A 22,833-nucleotide genomic window follows, 5' to 3' on the forward strand; every position below is an offset into this window, starting at 1 on the left:
TGATATTGATAGTCTTGAACATTCAAAATCATAGCTAAAAATTGACAGGGCAGTAAAATGACCAACATTCAGCTGGTTGCGTCACATCATTTCCAGAGGTAGCTTTTCATTTCGTCCTTTGTTTTACATTTTAATTTTCAAATAACTTCAGTCGGTTGAGTGGAAGTAAGGTGTCCTACCTGAGAACGTGATGTTGAACCCCTCATAAGAAACTGAAAAGTCTGAAATGAAGCGTAATTGTGCTGCGTAATTTCCAAATAGGCCTGCATTGATAGTGGGAGGCAGGGCAGAGCCCGTGAGCCTTGCTACAGGATTGGTGAAGCTTCCATCTTCTGTGATAATTAAATAGTCATGAGAACTCTCAAGGTGGAATGTGTGAAATACCAACTGCACGCCTGAAAATAAACCAAAGAAATATTGAAATAGAGATTTGAGTGACATTGGTCCCTGACAGCTCTGGCACATCAATTCCAATTTGCACATTCTGTTAAAATTAAACTTTTGATTTGCAGAGAGTTCATTTCTTTTATGTAGTACCTCGATTAACACACTCATGCAAAATGAAATAATAGTTTCAGGTTGTCAACATTTCTTCAACAGCAACATGTATTGCCTATCTCTAATTACTCAAGGACGACGTCAATGGCTTTCTTGAGCTGCAAAGTAAAAGATCCATACAACAGAGTGACTCACTCAGCCATTCCTGAGGTTACAGTCAACCACTGTATGTGGGACTGCAGTCAAATATAAGACGCCCTGGGGAGGGATGTCAGATACTCCTCAAGGGTTCAACTGAATAATGGATCAAAAAGTTTGAAGCAGTTTTCACTGTTACAGTTTTAAATTTCTTAAACAATTTTTTTTTTGGGGGGGTGCTGCGGTGTTGACTCCAAAGAGGAAAATGCTATGAAGAAAAATAGTTGGATTTACCTTTTCCATGCGACACTTCAATTATCCAAGTGCAGTTCAAGGAATTAGGATAAAAATCAGGAAATCCAGGAGACAGAATAGTTCCACTTGTACCACGAACATAGCCACCACAGAAAGCTAAAACAAAGAAAAAAGATTTTTACCGATGAAAGAAAAAGACATCTCCTTTGCCCTACACCTTAGCACCAGGCAGAAAATAAATAATGGTTTGTGACTTTAGCATGAAATAGGACTTATAATCTTTATATATAGAAGTCGAAATAAATTAAACATTACATTGCAAAATTAGAAAGTTCAATGAACAGCAAACAAAAAATAATGCTCCAATACAAGTGAAATCTGATATTAGTATAAATTCCTTATGCAATGAACATTACTTTGTCACAACTGCATTTCACTGTGTCGGGGATAATACTGGCAGATGATTTGAAAAAGTATGAAAAGCAGCAGATTTCTGTCCTATTAAACTGCTTTCACCTTGAAGTTACTGTGGTATAAATAATAACTCTGGAATGATTTCAATATTAACATATCTATATTATAACTTCTGCCTGATTTTAAATTAACTTTTGTAAAACACTGCACAATGCCAAGTCTTTCTTCTGGATCTGAACTCGAATGAATACTTTCAAAATTCAAGTCGGGGATACTGTTAATATGCAGGTAGTATAAATGCTTTAGACAGACAAAAATTGGTTTCTTCTGGCCTGTTAGGATCTAATGGAAACTGAAGATTGCTGTTAAGATTTTCAGTGTAAACAATCAGTTCACCGTCGTGATTGCAGTATTGGCAATTTCTAACTATTGAATTTTACTACAGTGCTTTATTTAATATTTCAACTTGAAGGAACTAAATTGTTATGCAGCTGCAAAATTCAATCAGTTTAAGAGACTGTAACAGATTTCGAATTAAAATTTCTACTTATGTAAAATTTGAGAAAGGTTGAAGTGCCATGATAGGTAAACACACCTGAGCAGCGCTCTTAGTATGTAACATACATTAGGATAGCATGAACTGAAGACATTGCTACAGCATTGTGACATCAATCTCTGATCTGTGCTCTCTTTGAACACAGTTCCCCATTATGAGCACTTTTACACAAATCTATCCGCAGAAACAGTCACTTTTTTTTTAAACAGCATGCAGAATCTGGCTGAAGAATCTTAACAGGTAACATAGCAGCACAGATCAAAGTACAAACTCAAGATTAAGAGACACATTTATAAATGTTTGTGCTATGAAATTTCTTGGCACTAATTGTCCTCATTGGCTCAAATGTGAGCATAACGTATAGAAGATTAATGACTGATTCTTGTATGTATGCTCCATATGAATGCAAGGTGAATTAACAAACTCAAAGTCTTCCTTATCTCTATTCTATTTAATGTCATAAGACTTGGAAAATGCATGCAATTGGCAAAACTACTTCAATAAAGATGCATGTATCATGCTACAATTTGATCAAAAAGTAAGGAGGAAGCATACTGCCTTGAAAGTTACAGTCTGAATGGGACAACAGAGCAATGGAAACAAGGAGTAGAGGTACCCACAACATTAAAAGCAGCAACACAGTTTGACCACAAAGTAAATCCATCATTTGGGGTTTGTTTTTAAGAAGGGTAAAAATGAAAATTAGAGGGAGTATGATAAACATATTTAACATTAATGAGACCATACTTGAAAGATTGAGAATGGTTCTGGCATTCAAAGTACACAAAGGGTATAGAAATACTGCAAAAAGATTGACTAGACTTATGCTAGAATTGAAAAGTTGCACTTATCAGGGAAGGTTGAACAGTCTGGAAAAGAGAAAACTAAAGGGTGACCTCATGGAGCTTCTGATGTTTATGTAAAGGTTTGGTCAAACAGACTTGAAAGCAATGTTTTCGTTTTTGGTAGACAAAATTCACATTTGGTAAGAAAGTCACAAACAAATCCAACTGCGATAATGAAAGAAACCACAGTGCAAGAAAATATCAAAATGTCGAACTCAGTATCATATGGAGTGGTTGATGCACCAGCTCACTACCACCTTCTTAAGGGCAGCTAGGGATGGACAATAAATGCCCAGCCAACGATGCCCATATCCAACAAATGAACAAACATTACAAATAACACAGATACATTTTTACTCAGCTGGAGCGTATATGCTGGAATCGACTTGTACGGCTGCATGGCCTGTTTCTGGGATTGAATTTATACCTTCTATTCAATTTTGTATCAACTTGCCACAGTGTTACCAGACCATAGGGTTGCTCTATCATTAGAGGGAGATGACTGGTGGTGATTTAACCTGGGTGCCACCACACTTTAGGTGAGGGGAGAGTGTGAAAAGGAGACCCCTTCATGGTAACCTCACCCAGTGCGGGAATTGTACCCACGCTGTTGGCATCACACTGTTTCGCAAACCAACTGTCCAGCAGACAAGTCAATATTAATACGAGTTAACACTTTATATATTATGGAATAACAGATTATGTTAATTTTTATGCCTGAAGTAAAATAAAGGGCAATACACATAAATTAGTGAAAAAGAAGTTGTATCCGACAAATTTCCAAGATGCTTGTTCAAGGAACTGGCTGAGCGCAAGTGATAAAGAAAATCCAATAAATTCTCAAAATTAATTGAATAAGGTTGCATACAAGGAGCTTGTTGATAAAATTGAATATTCAAAATGATGTCGCAGCATTGACAAAGATTTGGCGAAATGCCAGTGGATGGGGAATAATGAATGGATGTTTTTCCAGATGGAAGGGATATGTACATTGCTGTCAATCATGCATCAGTGTTCGGACCATTATTCTTTAGAGACATACATAACTGGGTTCATGAGCATAATGGAACATGGCTTGAAGAAAGTATGAGAAAATAGTAGAGGCATATGAATGAATGGGCTCATCTTTATCAGAAAAGCAACACATTTGCAATGGGTTGAATGGTTTCCTTATTTAAAGAATTAGAGTTAGCTTTATTGTCACATGTACTCAAATGAGGATAGTGAAAAGTCTACACGTCGCCACTTACAGCGCCATCTTAAGTACAAAGGACCTAGATACAGATTCTTAATTACAAACTGTAAGGGAAAACATATTTAGAAACATAAAGAAATAAGAAGTCCAGCATTACAAATCATATGAACAAATTAGAAAAATAAAGAAATAAAAAGTTCAGAATAGCAGTCCTTCCTTCCCTGTCCATGGCTGCACCTAGCCTTTAGTTGGCCCTGGACCTTGATTCCAGACCATGTCGGGCTTCACCTTGAGGGTCTCCAAGTCAGCAGTCCACTCTGGAATTGTCTTGAGGCAAGAGGTCCATGCTGAGGCCATGCGAGGCAAAAAGATCATCATGCCACGCCACGAAGAGACCGCCATGCTGGGCCAGGAAACTACCACACTGGGCTGAGAGACTGCCACGCTGGGCTGAGAGACCGCCACGCCAGGCCGAGAGACAGCCACGCCGGGCCGAGAGACCGCCACGCCAGGCAGAGAGACCGCCACACCAGACCGAAAGACCACCACACTGGGCTGAGAGACCACTACACCCGGCCGAAAGACCGCCATGCTGGGCCGAGAGACCGCCACACTGGGCCGAGAGACCGCCACGCTGATCCACGCCAGGCCAGCAGGCAGCCTCACAGAATCCACGCTGAGGCCGAGAGTCCGAGTCCGAGTCCACACTGAGGCTGGGAGTTCAGGACATCAACGAGAAGAAGGGAGGTTAAAGAAAACACAAAACAGCAAAACAAAAAAGAAAAAAACATGAATGGAGCGGACAAGCTCCAGCTGAGGAGTCCTACTGGCCTGCGATATTGGATCTGAATGATGTGTCAGGTACCATTCTCTGATTCCATTCTATATCTGGTTTTGACAACGAACTATCATGGATTTTAAATCAAAACTAAAAGAACTGCGGATGCCGTAAATCAGCAACAAAAACAGAAGTTGCTCAGAAAAGCTCACCAGGTCTGGCAGAATCTGTGAAGAGAGATCAGCGTTAATATTTCCTGAGAACTGATGGTAGCTTGGAAAATGTTCGTTTGTATGCAGAAGATAGAGCGGGAAGTGGGGGGGTGGGGGGGTGGTGCGGGGTGGTGAGGGTGGGGGTGCTGGTGGTGTCGGTGTGGAAGGAGTAAACGATAGGTAGGGATACATCCCAAAAAGAGAGAAGAACTGTTGGACAGACAAAGGAGTGGATAACTATCTGGCCAGGAGAGTGAACAGATGTTAGTGGAGACTGCTAGTGGTTAACAATATGTGGCATGTAATGGCAGGCTATGTGAATACAAGGCCTGGTGTATGGGGTAGGGGGCTGGGACATGGGAGAGTTTAGGCTCTAAAATTATTGAACTCGATATTGAGTCCAAAGGGCTGCAGGGGCCCCAAGTGGAAATGAGGTGTTGTGCTTCCAGCTTGCACTCAGCTTCACTGGAACACTGCAGCAAGCCAGAGGCAGAGATGTTGGCCAGGGAACAGGGTGGTGTGTTGAAGTGGAAGGCAACTGGAAGCTCAGGGTCTTTTATGCAGGCAGAACGTAGATGTTCTATAAAGCCGTTGCCCAGTCTACGTTTTGTTTCCCCAATGTAGAGGAGACCACATTGTGAGCAATGAATGCAGTAGACTAGATGGTGTGAAGTGCAGGTAAAGTGCTGCTTTACCTGGAAGGTATGTTTCGGCCTTTGGATACTGAAGAAGGAGCAGATAAATGGGCATCTCTATACCTCTGTCTCTCTCTTCCTTTTTTATGAAGTTCCTTAAAATCTATCTCTTTGCCAAAGTCATTGGTCCACTGTCCCAAAAACTCCTTTTGCATTATGGTGTCAAAGTTTGTTTCATGATGTGCCTAGGTTGTTTTACTACATTATGGGGCAGCATGAAGGTTCAGCGGTAAGCACTGTTGCCTCATGGGCCAGGGGCCCTGGTTGGATTCCACCTTCGGGCAACTGTCTGTACGGAGTTTGCACATTCTCCCCATGTCTGAGTGGATGTCCTCTGAGTGTTCCAGTTTCTTCCCACAGACCAAAGATGTGTAGGTTAGGTAGACTGGCCATGCTAAATTGTCCGTGGTGTCCAGGGGTGTGCAGATTAGGTGGATTAGCTACGGGAAATGCAGGGTTACAGGGGATGAGGTAGGGGGTGGGTCTAGGTGGGATGCTCTTTAGAAGATTGGTGTAGACTTGATGGGTCGAATGTCTTGCTTCCACACTGTAGAATTCTATGATTCTAAGAAAGCTACATAAATACAAGTTTTTGTTTGGTTTCATGAGGCACTCTGTAGCAACTGAGAATTACTTGGTTTGAAATAAATTAAAAGAAAGCAATTTTCGAAATACTAAACAAATCAAATAAAACCATCTCCAAGGACCCTGTGCACTGCTGAATTGCTTTAAAATGAAGTTCCTTGCTGTAGAAGGAGTTTAATGTCTATTTAATTTGTAATCACCAATTCATTGATTATGAGGATGCCAATGGTAAACTACAGTCAGTCACAGCATGTTGAATAAAAATGGATCAGAACTCCTCATAGCTATTCCATGGGAGTTTATCGCTACAGAATGATAACCAGAATATGCCCAGCTATTCCAATAGTCAAACTGTTCCCTGATGTTTCTTATTGAAGTCATAAATGCAGTACGTGCACAACTGTTACATTTAAAAGGACAAATATAGGAAGTGTTTTGCTCAAAATTGTTATTTGTTGGAATTGTGTCCAAAGCTATAGTACAGTTAAGTATAATTTAATAATTTAATTATCAGAGGGCGGTTATTTCTTGGATTCATGATTGGGCTTTAGCAGAAGTGGAATAAAAATTTTGTTTTCAATCTAAAGATTGAATTTGTATCCTACTACAGCAAAACCGTTACCAGTATCTAATACCCTTGAGACAACGATTAGAGGTAGGAGCATAAACAAGCCATTTGGCTTATTGAGTCTGCTCTATCGTTCAATGAGATTATATGAACCTCAACTCCACTTTCCTGACTTTTTCCCTTTCACTCCTGATTCCCTTACTTATTAAAAATCAATCTATCTGAGCTTTGAATATATTTAATAACTCAGCACTCTGAGGTAAAGATTCCATGGATTGACAGTCTTCTGGCAGAAAAATAACTTCCCCATCTTTATCTTAAATGCATGACATCTTACTCTGAGATTATGCTCTCTGGCCCAAAACTCTCCTGCAAGGAAAAGTAACCTCTCTATCTCCACCCTGTCAAGCTTCCTAAAAATCTTATGTTTCATACGTTTGCCTCTCATTCTTCTAAACTCCAGTGAGTACAAGCCCAACCTCCTAAAACTCTCCTCAGAGGAAAATTCTTCTCTACCTGGAATCAATATTGTGAACCTTCTCTGGACTGTCTCCAATGTCAGTAGAAGTTTACTTAGATAAGGCCAGCAATATTGTTCACGTTGTTCCAGGTGTGCTCTGACTAGTGGCTTGTATAGTTTTGGCAAGATCTCCCTAATTATATGCTCTATTCCTTTTTGAAATAAAGGCCAATGTTTCAATTTCCTTCTGTATTATCTGTAAAACTTGGGTCTCTCTGAATGACTATAATACACTATACAGTTAGTTTCATTCCCAACTATTATGTAATAATATATTAAAATCAATATTGAACAGGTTCAGTTCCTAGTTCTTTTAGCAATGAAAATCTTAGCTCTGAGTTCTCAGGCCTTGAAAATTATATCAATTCAGCAAAGAAATATCAGAAATTCAACCTCAAGAATTATTTTCAAAGTCTAGTTGCTGGCATTTGTTCTCATCCTTAAATCTTTAGGTAAGCCAGTAATAAATTTGCTTTCTCTGATTTTAACTTCTCTTCATTCTTACTTTTAATTCTACCCACATTTTGTTTTTGAATGGCTGTTGAATGTTAATTGTTTCAATAGAAATAACTTTGATGAACAATGAATTAAATGATAAGAGGATTTCAAATTGTTGAGTTAATAATTCTCAAGTCTCTTAACAGTAGCACAAATGCTCCTTATATGTTGCGATTTTAGTAATAGTAATAATAATTTTTGTGGTCGGCAACGAGAGATGTACACTTACCTTCACAGCTTGGTAAAGCGTGGTTCCATTGACGGTTATCATCACATATCAAGGGCTCATCATCACTTAATGTGTAACCAGGGCAACAACTGAAAGTCACAGTTGATCCAATTGAAAAGTTGTTTCCATGTCGTCGCCCGTTTACAGGAATTCCTGGGTCTAAGCATGAGTCTAATTCCAAGGTGACACCTACAAAATACAAAACTTAATCAAGCAAATATTCATTTATATCTTTTGGTGCTAGCCTATTCCAAATTACTTTGTTGTCTTCTGGTAACCATCTTTGAAATAATTCCAGCTGATGAGCATTGGCCAATTTCATTGAACTGGCTTTGGTTTTGTGTGCTCTACATAACGTGACATGTTATGACTGTGTCGCCAACTGGAGAGAATTCATCAGAGTTAATATTTAAGCAGGCTTTGAGGCCACGTTTGCCTGCTTGGCATGCTTCCCTTGCACAATGGTGGTTCAGTTGCTGATTCTATTTCTAAGCTAACAAATTTAAGAAGCTGAAGAGTAGGCACTTCAATATTGAGGCACTCTCTCTTATCTGAACCTCAAGTTTCTGCTGCTTCCAAGCAAGAGGCTCCCTTACTAGCTTGTCAGTCTCTAGAGTCCATCTACTGTCCTTAATTGGGTGGCGAGGTCTCCCAACAATCACGAATTGGCCAATTCAGGGGAAATCATTGCAATTGACTGTGCCCCACAGAGTGACCACTATTTGACACTTATATCAAGTTCCTCTACAAAGGCCAAAATCCTACCCCTGGTTTTCCAGTTGCTGGAATGGGGCTACAGTTAAAGCATCAAAGTACAGAACGTCATAGGGAATCACAAAATTGTGGATGGATGTCATTCAGCCCAATATGTTTGCATTTTGAGCAGTCTGAGGATGTTTATTTTCAAATTCCTGCCCTTTCTCCATATTATTGCACATTGCTTCGATTTAAATAAGCATCCAATGCCGCAACTAAAAATGCCTCCACCACACTTCCAAGCAGTGCCTTCCACCCACGTAAACCACCCACTCTGAAATTTTGTTTTCCCTCACCTCATCTTTTTCCAACCACTTGAAAACTGTGCTGTGTGGTTCTCAACCCTTCTACGAGCTGGAACAGTTTTATTTTCACAATCTATTCTGTCTCAACAAATTATGATTTTGAACACTTCTATAAGTTTTCCTCTCAGTCTTGTTCTCTGCAAGGAAAACAGTCCCAACGTCTCCAACCTATCTCATAACTGAAGCTTCTCATCACTCAAACCATTTTCGTAAACCTCTTTTGTACTTTCTCTGTTCTCTAGAAACATCTTTCTATAAAGTGTGGCACTCAGAACGGGACACAATACTCCAGGTGCGATCTAACCAGTGTCCGATATAAGGTCATCATAACCTCCATGCCTTTGTAGTCTATGCTCCCATTAATGAAGCCGAGAATACCACTTGCTTTATTAGCAGCTCTGTCTACTCGTCTTGCCACTTTTAAAAACTTATGCACATGTACTCATTAACCTCTCTGCTCTACATATGCTGTGAAATAATAGTCATTATTTCATAAATTCTCTTCATGTGTTTGTACCAAGGTGTATCACCTCACACTTCTGCGTGTTGAGCTACATCTGCCGCCTATTTGTCTACTCCAACAACTTTGTCTGTGTTAGTTGCTCAGTGGTTAATACTGCTGCCTTACAGTGCCTGAGACCCAGGTCGGATTCCACACTTGGGCGACTGTCTGTGTAGAGTTTGCACATTCTCGCCATGACTGCATGGGTTTCCTCCAGGTGCTCCAGTTTCCTGCCACAGTTGAAAGATGTGCAGGTTAGGTGGGCTGGCCATGTTAAATTGCCCATTGTGTCCAGGGATGTGTAGGCTAGGTGGATTACCTGTGGGAAATGCAGGGTTATAGAGACAGAGTAGGGGGTGGTCTCTTTGGAGGGCCAGTGTGGGCTCAATGGGCCGAAAGACTTGCTTCCACACAGCAGGGATTCTATGATTCTGGAGTTGTACTCTGTTCTCCTCACAGCTTACAATTATTTCAGGTTTTGCGTTACCTGCAAACTTTGAAACTGTCCTCAGCACACCAAGATCTAGATCATTAGGAAAAGCAAGGGTCCTAATAACTAATCCGGGGAACCTCCAACAAAGGTTCCTCCAATCTAAAAAAGTACCCATGAACAAATGCTGTCTGTTTTCTACGTGGATCCACGTAGCTATGTTTCCTTTTATTCCATGAGGTAGATCTTTCTCACAAGTTTGTTGTGTGGATCTGTATCAAATGCTTTTGGAAGTCCATGTGTACCACATGGACAATGCAGTATTCATTAATCCTACCAGTAATCTCTTCAAAAATCTCCAGCTAGCGAGTTAGATATAATTTTCTCTGAACATAGCTTCATTTGAAACTGGAGTTTGCACTTAACAGTTTTGCACATATTACAACAACTGTTCCTTTTCACATAAAGGATAGAAGTGATGGCTTGCTCTTACTCAAATCAGAGATCAGAATGGAGACTTCTGCTCAGAGATTTACACTCTGCTTGAGTCATAGTCCCCTGTATTCTCACATACTGCTGCAAATCGACAAAACCACACCAAACTAAATAAATTACTCTAACTTTAAAGCAGTACTTGCTGCAAAGCCATGAAATTTTAATCACATCATTCAGCCCGCTAACACCCACTTCCACAGAAAGTGTCATAATTCTGGCAATTTGTTTTCCCACTCTCATATAACAAGATCAAACCCACCTCCGTGCAGACAAACTCACAAGATGAGATGAGTAACGAGTCCGTTTGACAGGAAGCTCACCAAAAAAACACCCATAGCATTATCAAATCTGAGAATTACAAATGTATTTCAACTTTACCTAACTCCAAAGGAAAAGCAGTTTAAAACATGACCATGTTCAATAATATAAGGCTGCATGATGCAATTGAATAGCAATAATGTGCTTGCTGATCTCTGTAACAGATTGTATGCGTGAGAAGTAGTTTTGGAACATTAATCAACTCAATTATTTCCAAATATGCATCCAAGATCTCAAATATTTGCACATCCAAGTCCCACATTGCTGCCTACATTTTATCATTTGAAAATACCACTTGATTTATCAATGATAATCTTGTAAATTCGACATACGATAAGTAAAAGCAGACTCAGTGAAAGTTAAAGACTGAGGGGCAAACTTCCATTCACACGCTTCTTCACTTGCAAGGAATTGTGGTCAGAAATTCACACGGCCATGGTCTTAGATTTCTCATTCAATATATGCACCAGGTTCCCATATGGTTTGGCTGGATGTCTAAGTGGAAATCTGTTGGAAAATTGCAAGACTCAAGTCTCTGTCAGAAATTCAACAATATTTTGCTTTTCACCCAACTTTTGTCTTGATCCACTGCTGTTTGGAATGAAAATGGGTCTCCTGGCTTTCTTCTGTAAGACACACAAGTGTGAACTAAAGTTGTGATTTCAGATCCTTCAGTAGGGACTTGAACCCTCAACTATACAATTCAGAGACAAGATCACTGTCACTGAACAAAATTGTTACTTATTCATTTAAAATGGTACATGAAACATAAAAATGACTCTAAAATAACAAGTTTCAGCATTACTGAATAACTATTACCTGCACAAATTTTCACTTGAGGGAAGAAAGGATTGGAATTGGAAAGATGAAGAATAGATTCACAAGAATGGTTTCAGGGATGAGGAACTCCTGCGACCTGGAATTTTCGGAGAAACTGGAATTGTTTTGAAAAGACAAAGTTGAAAGCAGATTTGATATAGAGTGCTTAAAATTTTGAGAGGTCTACACAGAGTAGATAGGGAGAAACTATTCCCATTGGTAGAAGGATCATAATTAAAGGCGAAGAACCAAATGCAACATGGGAAAAACATGTTCAGCAGTGTATGTTTAGAGTCTGTGATATACTGCATAAGAGACTGTATGCATCGAATTTTAGTTTTCAGAAGGGATCTCAATAAGCACCTGAAAAAAAAACTGCAACATTGAGAGAAAAAGTGAGAAGGTGGGTCTTGGTGATTTACTCTTGCACAATGCTGGCATGCGTGAGGGCTGAATGGCCTCCTTCTATGTTACAAGCATTTTTGGAAATTGGGGACCCTTGGAAACGGAATTTTCTGAGTCTTTACTATTGGATTTGGATTCAGTGGTGCATTGGATCTCATCTAAATGTTACAGCAGTAAATAGCTTTCCAAATTCCAAATTAATAAAGATGAAAGCATGGTTCTAAAGAAAGGTTACAGGAATAACCAGGATCCCTGAGGTTACAGTGCTCCATTGCGTGTCATTCCATATGCACATCAACTTCTGGTGTCATATGCAACCTATTAATAATGCAGTGTTTAGGAAAATAGGAAGTTTTGTTCTTAAAAAGATTGATAAATTAACCCTCAGATGGAGGCAGGCAAGAAAACTATACTGATATCATGACTAAATGTCCCAAGGGCAGTGGCCAAAAAGATTCAGACAACTGATCAACACAGTGTAAACTATATGCCTGTAGAAATAGGTGCATCAGTAAGTGCTCAGGGTCACAAGGTAGTATTCGTCAAGTAGTCCTTGTAGGTGGCAGTCTTCTTCAGGGGTCTGTCTTCTTCAGATGCAAGATGGACCGGAAGAGGAGGAGGAAAGAGTTCCTTAACACTTTGCCTACAAAACGAGATGCTGTCTTCACAATATCAATGAGATGGATGGGTTTTCATGCCAACAGCCTGTTTGTCCTCAGGTATTAGTGAACAATTGACAGTCATAGACTCATACAGATATACAGCATGGAAACACGCCCTTCAGTCTAACTTGTCCGTGCTGACCAGATATCTGAAATTAATCTAGTCCCATTTTCCTTATTTGGCCCATATTCCTCTAAACCTTTCCTTTCCATATACCTATCCAGTGTCTTTTAATCGTTGTAATTGCACGAGTCTCCATCACTTCCTCTGGCAGCTCATCCCATACATGCACCATCCTCCACGTGAAAAACCTACTCCTTACATTCCCTTTACATCTTTCCCCTCTTACCTTATACATATGCCCTCTAGGTTTTGACTCCCCCACCCTGGGGAAAAGACCTTGACTATTCACCCTATTCATCCCCTCATGATTTTATAAACTTCTTTAAGGTCATCCCTCAGCCTCAGACGGTCCCAGGAAAACAGCTCCAACCTATTCAGCCTCTCCTAATAGCTCAAGCCCACCAATCCTGGGAACATTCTTGTAAATCTTTTCTGAACCATTTCAAGTTTCACAACATCTTTCCTGGAGCAGGGAGACCAGAATTGAATGCAGTATTCCAAAAGTGGCCGAGCCAATGTTCTATACAGCTGCAACATGACCTCCCAACCCCTATACTCAGTGCACTGACCAATAAAAACAAGTGTACCAAATGCCTTCCTCACTATCCTTTTTAACTGTGACTCCAGTTAGTTTCTTTTTGTGTCTAATTAACGGATCATATCTAAACTGCTGCTTCTTAACAAACTATTTGAAAATTCCTGACAAATAGTCAACTGCCTATATTTAAGTAACTTTGATCATGCATCTCTGAAATCTCACACCATTCTAAGACTCTATGAATTTCCCAAATTTTATGTTGACAAACAACTTTTTTCAAAATCAATAAATATGTTCTCTATTTGCAGTCAGAAAACTAGACTCTGTTTCTTTTATTTCTTTTGGGGTTTTGAGCAGCACTGTTTCTGAAATTAGAAATTTTAAGAAATGTACACACTTAATGGCTTTAAATAGAATTTATTTACCTTTAAATAGAATTAGAATTAGAATTGGCTTTATTGTCACATTAACTCAAATGACTACAGTGAAAAGTTTAGAAGTCGCCTCTTACAGTGCCATCTTCGGTACAAAGGTACCTAGGTACAACTTCTTCAGTTACAAGATTAGTTACAGTGTAACAATGTCAATACCACACAGCACCATCCTAGGTATGGAAAACTGAGGTACAATCGCAGAGAACCTAGCTACAAATAGGTAAAGGATTGGTTGGTTTTCTAAGTTCACTGTGTGTTCAGTTCATTTTCATTGAAAATTGCGAAAGGTTTCATAGTACTGTGAGAAAATAAAATACTTTTTTCTTCAATAGATTTGACTTGTTTGAAGAAAAATCCATAGTTGGAAGAGATAGGAAATGGTAATGACACTGTGTTAGGTTTTTCAATTTGATGATCTGAGACACTTATTGAAGTGGCTATTTCCAGGAGATGCACCTATAGTGAACAATGGCTCGTGTCATCAGCCTACTAAGGGAGTAAGAAAAGTGATAGGAATGGCCATTACTGTTTTCATTACCAGACTTGATGAGCGAACAGTAATAATTGAGAGTGAAATCAATAAAGCCTTTGGCAGAGTTAGTATGATACGAGAGACAGAATGACAAGGAAAAGTAGAAGGAGTCTGGGAAAGAGAGCTGAGGAATTGAGGGGAAAGAAATTAGGCAAGACAGACCAGATATGGCTACATCATGTGTGTCAAAAAGAGTCATTACGGGTGAATGACATCTAAGGTGGGATTTTAGTTCAACTCAAAGTTTAGGCAATGAGCTTGAAGACTGGCAAGGTATTCTGAAATAATGCAAATTGTGAGAGGATTAAAATGCTTCATGGCAAATATCTGATCCAGTTACGGTGATGGTGCACTGACATTGCAATGCTGTAGGAGGGATACTGCATGCTCAGGGACAATTATCCAGCTCATAGAGTGAAGTAGGCTTTGTCTCTGGCCTGTTCGTTTGCTGTCATAGTGCTCACTCACTCTGAGCCTGCCATGACATGCACAGCGTCCCTGCCTTACATTGTCTTTTTGTACTTGCCTCGTTTGACAGAGGTACCAGTCTTAGATTACTTCTGCCTTTATTCAATTACTTCAGCCTCAATCATGTCAACAGGGATAGCCTTAACTGAGCAAGTGTCAGCCCAGAATCAGGATGCCCTCCACACAATGGGTAAGGAGCAAAATGTTGGCAGCCTCCCACCTGTGTTCAGTTTCTCTGTCCTATTGTGGGCTGTTTTCCTCCTGGAATGAGAGAAAGGCAGGTATCAAGGGAGATGAGAGTGGTGTTACAGTTGTTATTTCTGGTGTGGGTGGGGAAGGTGTTCTGAACAGCTGAGTAGACAGTGCAGGGAGCATGCAGGGTGAATGACAGCAAGTTAGCAAGGTATTGCAAGTAATAGTGAGTGTGGTAGAGTGTGAGGCTTAGTGAAAAATAGGTGTAGCAACAGAAATATAGGCGAGTGAGGTAGTAGAGTGAAGATGGTGGCTGTTCTGCTGGTGGACCTTCTTGCCACATTGCTGTGCATTCCTTCAGGTGGCTCAGACTGCACTGAACCAGGTGGCAACCTCAGACCAGGCTGGCATAGTCTGGGGTTATGGCCTCCGCTGCAGGTCCTGGGGAAAGAGGACATCCCATCTGTACAATATCTCATCCAGCAGGGCCATGGGGTCCCTGCCCACAAAGTGGGCTGCTGAATTCTCCTGGCCTGTCATGTCCGCAGCAAATGCCAGGAGCCACGCAACGCAGCTCCAGACTGACCACCTCTCTAGGTATACAATGGCTTTTAAAGATGGTATGGGTGTAAAGGCTGCCAGACAATTCCAGGATATCCACTGAGAGGCAAGTTGTTGTTGAGAGTGAGGCGTGGTAAGATGAGGATCAATTTAGATGAGAAGGCTACTATAGGGATGGGGTGGGTAATTAATGAAGTGAATTTGATAATATATGGCAATGAAAGCCATTAGGCCATGCAGCAAAAATTTAACCCAAAAAACTCCATGCACCTTGCACTCAGCCAAAAAACTATATGATTCAGCCCATATTTTAGGTATACCATGTTTGTACACCACTGAGATTTTCCTGAAACGATGCCCAATTTACCTTACACCCTGACCTTTCACCAGCACACAATCTATTCAAGTGAGGCCTTTTTACCACTTTCTGCTGACTGAGGTTTAGAAACCAGCAGGAAAGGCATAAAAATCTTCTCGATAATTCTTTCCTCTCCTCTGAGTGTCAGCTCAGAGAACCTGCATTAGCTTACTTATTGTTCCAGGATAAGTAATGCGAGTATAAAAATAAACACAACTGGCAAAGAGATTCAAGAATGTGCAAGCACAAGCAGAGAAAAACATGCCTCTATTAGGCCCAGAAAGACTACTCAAACAGGAAGGAGCTCCAAGATCTCCTTCTGCCAGTTAGAACATAAGAACATAAGTATTAGGAGCAGGAGACAATTCAGCCCCTCAAACCTGCTCCTCCATTTAATATCGTCATGGCTAATCACATCTCAAGCTCAAGTCCACTTTTCTGCCTGCACCCCGCAATCCTTTGTACCATTATTAAATAAAAATCTGTCCATCTCCTTCTTAAATTTACTCAATTTTAATGGGCTTTCCGGATATTTGGTGTCAGTTATAGGATGGCAACTTTTCCTCTTTCTTGCTCTTTCTGGCTTGTCCAAGCAGGAACTTCCAACTTCCCCATGATCTGATTTGAAAATGCAGTCGACCCAATATAAATGATAATTTGGCAGTCAGACCCATTGCTGCACAATTCCACCATCCTACATGTTAATAGACGTTAAGACATTGGAAATCTGAAGAATAGCAAAAGGATTGGGCTTATCTCCAGAAGGGAGCAAGTTTTAAATCTCATGGAAGAGGATAAACTCGGAAAGGTCTTTAGGACAAAGAGCAAGATCATTTTCTGGCAGTCACTCAGAAAATGCACAATCTCTGTCTTAATAACAAAGAAACCCAGATATTGCTTGATTCATTCTGATCCATAAAGTAGCCAATAAAGCTACCAATCCAATAGCTATCTGGGTCTTTTAGAAGTAGCTGAGTCACTCCATTTCAGCAGGTTATAAATAGAATATATTTTACACGTCTGTTTTCCTCTAAGGCAAGCAATATTTTTCCAAATATCCTGCATCCGTTAGGCTTATGCTAATGATTATTGTCTCACTCAGGAGACTTGAACGCATAAGCTGTCACTTCAGCATAGTACCATGACTGAATATTCACCTATCAGAATCATAGGCCTTACCGTTGACTGGAAACTGAACTGGATCAGCCATATCAATAATGCGGTTACAAGAGAAGGTCAAAGGCTGGGAATTCTGCATTGAATAACTCACTTCTTGCCTCTTCAATGCCTGTCCACCATCTTATAAGGCACATGTCAGGAGTTTGTTGAAATATACACCACTTGCTTGGATGAATGCAGCTCCAATAATACTCAACTTGTTTGACACCATCCAGGACCAAGCTGGATTGCCACCTCATCTAACACCTTCAACATTTACTCCCTTCACTACCGATGCATAGTGGCAGCAGTGTGTACCATCTATAAGATGCTCTGTGGTAACTCACCAAGATTTCTTCATCAGCTTTTCACAAAGCCACAACCTCTACCACCTGCAAAAAGAAGGGCAGTGAATGTACAAGACAACCATCGCCTGGATGTTCTCCTCCAAGTCAATAGTCCTCCCAACTAGGAACTATGTCACTGTTCTTTCACTGTCACTGGGTGAAAAACTGGATGTTTCTCACCAAATGCACTATGGATGCACCAACACCACAAGAATTGCAGATTCGGAAAGACTGCCACCACCATATTCTCAGGATAATTATTGATGGACAATAAATGGCCAATGATTCTCAAAACCGAAGAACAAAGGCCTGGATTTTCCATTGGCCAGACAGTGTTAATTCCAGTGTAGATGGGAGTTGCACATGGGGACCCTGCAAAGCACATTCCAAAGGACTACAGTCACGTGCAGGCCAGACCAGGTAAGGATAGCAGTTTCCTTCCCTAAAACAGATGAGTTATTCTGACAATTGAAACAGCTTGACTAGTATGAAACTCAATTCCAGAATTTTATTGAATTCAAATGGCACCATTCATCTTGGTGCTTTTCAAAGTTGGCTCCCCAGAACATTAACAGAAAGTTAATGGTCACTGGGCTTGAAACATTAACTCTTTGTCTCTCTCTCCAGATGTTGTCAGACCTGCTGAGTTTCTCCAGCACTTTCTGTTTGTGTTTCAGATTTCTGGCATCTGCACTTCATTATTTTTATTTATCCCCAGAATATTGCCTGGGTCCCCGGATTAATAGTGACCGTCACCTCCCAAACTCTTCATGTTAAAACAATTCATCAGATTTCCTCTTATTATCTTTTGTTCTTGAAATCAAGTGCAGTGAATTTAACCTTTCCTCACCGTTGTTGTTTCAAGATTTGGAATTATCCTTTGTCTGTCAGTATGTATTTTTGCACCTTATCCAGGAGGTGTTCTCATATAGTAAATTTCTCCTTTGTATCTCTCAAAAAATCTGTCTTCAAAACATTTTGAAGTTACATTTGGGAACTTAGACAGTCCACTCCATTATGCAGGGATACGATAAACCTGAAGTTCACTTTCATGAGGCTACCAGTGTTTAAACTGCTGAACAAAGGAACTTTGAAGAGACTTAGTTACAAGGTTGAATCAATGTTATGTGGCTTTTACATTTGTATTTCTTCATGAAGAAAGAAACAATTTTCATCATAATATTCACAATGTTTATCTTCACACATCTCGTGATTCTGAAGGTGACTTGAACATATGAAAAGTGCAAGCTAATCTGTGTCCTATCGAATGAAAGTGTGAAAAGTAAGGATGAGAAATAGTGCAAAACAAAATGGTAATGTCAGAGTTATTTTAGTTGAATCTTTTTATGTGGACTTATCGCGAAACACAAGATGCAATGTATCCATGAGTTTCTAATTAATGATTCTAATTAACTTAAAGGAAAACCTGCTCAATTAATGCAACAGCAAATGTTCCCACACTAAAAGCGAATGGAGACAACTTTATACAAAATTTTCTCATCAGCACAACTGGCATAAACTGGAATGAATTGCTTGCTGAATTCATTTTTCCAGGCTCTACTGAGAGTTCAGACAGCCCCCATGAGTATCAAGGTGCGGTTTAACACTAATGAGTCAAACTGGGGAAAGGTCAGATCAGTGAACTGAAGTATGTGCTCCTTGGTCATTCAGAGTAATGATGTTTGGGAAGTTCTGACTGACATCTGTCAATGTGGTACTTGAGTTGAGAAAATGAGATAGTGTCACAGTCACCAGGGTTGCGATATGCTTTCAAGAGTTTAACAACATGAAGCAAATACTGAACAATCGTCTGCTCAAGAGACAGAAGTGCTGAACTGTTAATGCTGTGAAGAAAGGTGACTCAAAATTACCAGAGCAACCCAAGTCTTAGAACCACAGAATCCCTACAGTGTGGAAACACTGTATTCGCCCTATCCAGTCCACACAGAGCATCACACCCAGACCCACCCCCTGCCCTATCCCTGTAATCCTGAATTTCCCATGGTTGATCCACCTAACCTGCACATCCCTGTACACGACGGGCAATTCAGTATGGCCAATCCAACTAGTCTGCACATCTTTGGACTGAGGATTCCAAGAAATGAAGTGTCTAAGACACATACATTAAAAAACAAGCATACATTTTGGAATTGTATGTTCCGTCAGCATAAATCAAGCCAAAAGCATTACCAATTTCTCTTAATCCTTCCAATGTTCATGTCAGCAGTGCACCAACAGAACTGAAACATCTCACAGTTCAGAATAGCTTGTAAGGATATCCATACACGAAGAAACAACCCCAGAGTTGGAAAACAGAGCTGCAAGCTGTGCTGTCAAACTTGTCAGCTGCCAATGATATAGAGCCCTGTTTGCAATGTAAATTGTACCGATTCTGTAGCACCAAGAGCCCAAAAAATTACAGAAAAAAATTCTATTTGAAGAAGTATTATAAACACAACTTTCTTATTCTCCCAAGGATAAGACATTGTTCATATAGGATGTTCTGTTTGGAAGAGACAAAAGAAACTTACTTTCATAGTGAATCTGAAAACCAACACTTGAACGGCTATTGTCCGTAGTTAATAGAAGGTACATATAATTGCCAGTGCTGATTAGGAACTGGGGCGCTTGTGTACCATGGTATTCTCCTATTAAAGGTGATGAGTTAATGGGCCCATCCCGAATTTCTAGTGTGTCATAATTAACTTCAGTTTGAAACCTGTGAGGAAAACAAAATGCAATTTATTAATTTACAAGCACCTCTTGAAAAATTGCTGAACAAACAAGTAAATAAATATTCTGAAATGGTACCAGTGGTCTAATAAATATGTACAATTGTTCTTTTAAAATTGGCCTATTGAATACTTACATGACATATGCTTGTCTCAAACAAAATACAATGACTGATACATTCAGGAGTGTTCATAAATTTTCATATATTAAAAAGAATCATGAAAATAAAAGTAAAACCATAAATTATAATGAATTACTATAATTTGCAGATTTTGTTTTAAATTAACCCACTCAGATGTGTTAGGATGTACGTCTGGAACAGGTGAAAGTTAAATCCAGGTCAACATACCTTAGAGGCAGGGACATTACTATTGTGCCACAACAGTGCTCATTATAACCTAATACATATTTTCTTTTGAACCTGTTCAGAGATGTTATGATACGCCTCTGGACTATTTGGGACTTGAACGTGAATCTCCTAATCAAGAGGTAAGGACACTACCATTGCACCATCGCTCCCCTTGATCTACTTTAGAAAGTACTTTAATCACCCCAGATACTGATAAATTGATCTTAATTACCCCAGACTTCATTAACTCACCCCACCAGGTCTTGAAAGAAGTTAGGACCCTGCCTAGTTTTAGACTCCATCGAAATTAGTATGAGGTAATACTGGATATGGTGTAGAACTCTCAGCCTGGTGATTCACTTTAAAGTTAACCCTATCAATATGTTTTTTTTTACAGTCTTGTAATGATTAGATAGAGATTTATATTTGGTTCTTAGAGTCTGCAAGCTTCTCATATTACAGCCTGTGGGAGTTCCCCCAAAGTTTTCATTGACAAATGAGCTCCAATGCATAGTGCCAACTTGATTTGGCCACATAGTTCTCAGCTTTGGTGCCTGCCCTGTCTGGTGAGTCAAGAAAGGGCATCATGAGGGTATACAATACCCCTCAGCTATCCAGACTGGGGACAAAAATAGTCAAACTTTCTATGCCTCATCAGTAACTAGTGACCTCTTCTGGAAGTGTGCAAAAAGTTGGCAAATGGAGTGCAATGTGGGGAAAAATGTGAAGTTGTTCATTTTGGAAGGCAGACTAAAAGGAAAGCATTATTTAAAAAGAGAAAAGCTGCAACGCAAAGTGATTTGAGATTTCTTGTGCACAACGCACAGAAATCTATCAGACAGTTGCAGCAGGTAATCAGGAAGGCTAATGGCATGTTGGCCCTTATTTTGAGGCGGTTGGAGTAAAGGAGTAGGGAAGTCTTACTGCAACTCTATAAGGTGTTGGTCAGACTACATCTGTGTATAGTTCGGTCCTCTCATTTAGGGAAAGATATGACTTTGTTGGAGGCAGTTCAGAGAAAGTTCACTGGGATGATCCCTGGTATGGAGGGATTGCCTTTCGAGTAAACAGGTTGGGACTCTACTCACTGGAGCTTCTTAGAATGAGATGTGTTCCCATTAAAACGTATAGGATTCCTAAGGGGTTTGAGATGACGCCTTCCTTCATGGGAGAGTTTAGGACCAAGGGGCATAGTCTGAGAATAAAGGGGCACCAATTTAAGACTAAGATGTGAAGGAATTTCTTCTCTTAGAGAGTTGAGAGTTTTTGAATCTCCTTACCACAGAGAGCTGTGGGGTTAGAGTTCTTGTGTACATCTAAGGCTGAAATAGATTCTTGATCAGTTGGGGAATCAAAGGTTATGGGGAAAATGCATGAAAGTGTATATGAGAAATGTTGGATAAGCCATGATCCCATTGAATGGTGGAGCAGACTTGAGGGCCCAAATGACTGCTCCTGTTCCTATTTCTTATGATCTTCCTGGATATCACATCAGGACAGGACAGGCTTGGCTTGGATAACTGCCATGTTTAACTGACCACACCCAATGATCATGTTTACGTTTGAAGTAAGTACTTGGTCAAGGAAGCAGAGGGTCCCTACTGACTGTGAAATATTTTGCCATATATGTCATCTTTTTTAGGGGAAGAATACTGGAGATGGGTGGTGTGGTGTTTAAAACAAATGTAAACTTTGGAAGGGTAGAAATTCAGGCCCATTTAGTGTGAGAAATTATTTATCTGAGCTGGAGGCAATATTTACATTTGAACTAGTTTCATCTGTGTCCTGGTTGCACTGAAATTCCAACAATGAAGTGATTATGGAAAAGTGGCTTCTTTTGCCTGAATCACAACGCTCTGTCTTTTCCCTCCATCATATCTGATTGAAGGCTGCAATATGCCAACCTTCCTGGAAATCCTAATTCTCGGTCATGAAACCAGCCTGGAGAATGCTTTTCCAAAGATTTTGCAGTTTCCTCCTTGTGTATGGGGCCCAATACAGCTATTTGCTAAGCACAATCAGTCACAGAGTTGAGCTGCTGTTAAGTGAGTGACAAATCAACAACTAAGCAGTCAGCATTTATGCACTTTAAAAAGTTAGACCAGATGAATGTCTGCCTTCACATTCACAAAAGGCAAAATATTATTGTCAGCTTCCAATATCCCAGTGGCCAGATGCTCCAGTCAGGCTGTTAATAGTCCAGGCACTTGCCCTGGTATTTCTGTGGTATGGTCCAGCCTTAAGGCAAATGTAGCAGGCAGGAGTCACATTTACCAGAGATAGAAGGAACTACAGATGCTGGAGAATCTGAGACAACAAGGTGTAGAGCTGGATGAACACAGCAGGCCAAGCAGCATCAGA

General features: G+C 40.1%; 1 protein-coding gene across 1 annotated transcript in view; it reads right to left on the reverse strand.

The window, feature by feature from the left end:
• The window catches only part of LOC109928798 (CUB and sushi domain-containing protein 1-like), a 2,165,117-nt gene that overhangs the window by 453,262 nt on the left and 1,689,022 nt on the right, over window positions 1-22,833 (reverse strand). Inside the window, exons 21-24 of the mRNA XM_048597409.1 lie at window positions 19,922-20,109; window positions 7,987-8,175; window positions 931-1,047; window positions 180-395 (exon numbers count right to left, since the gene is read on the reverse strand). Of these exons, the coding sequence (XP_048453366.1) occupies window positions 180-395; window positions 931-1,047; window positions 7,987-8,175; window positions 19,922-20,109 (710 nt within the window). The remainder of the gene's footprint in view (window positions 1-179; window positions 396-930; window positions 1,048-7,986; window positions 8,176-19,921; window positions 20,110-22,833) is intronic.

The sequence above is a fragment of the Rhincodon typus genome, chromosome 5 (assembly GCF_021869965.1).
Source record: "Rhincodon typus isolate 14 chromosome 5, sRhiTyp1.1, whole genome shotgun sequence".
Taxonomy (NCBI): Eukaryota; Metazoa; Chordata; class Chondrichthyes; order Orectolobiformes; family Rhincodontidae; genus Rhincodon; species Rhincodon typus.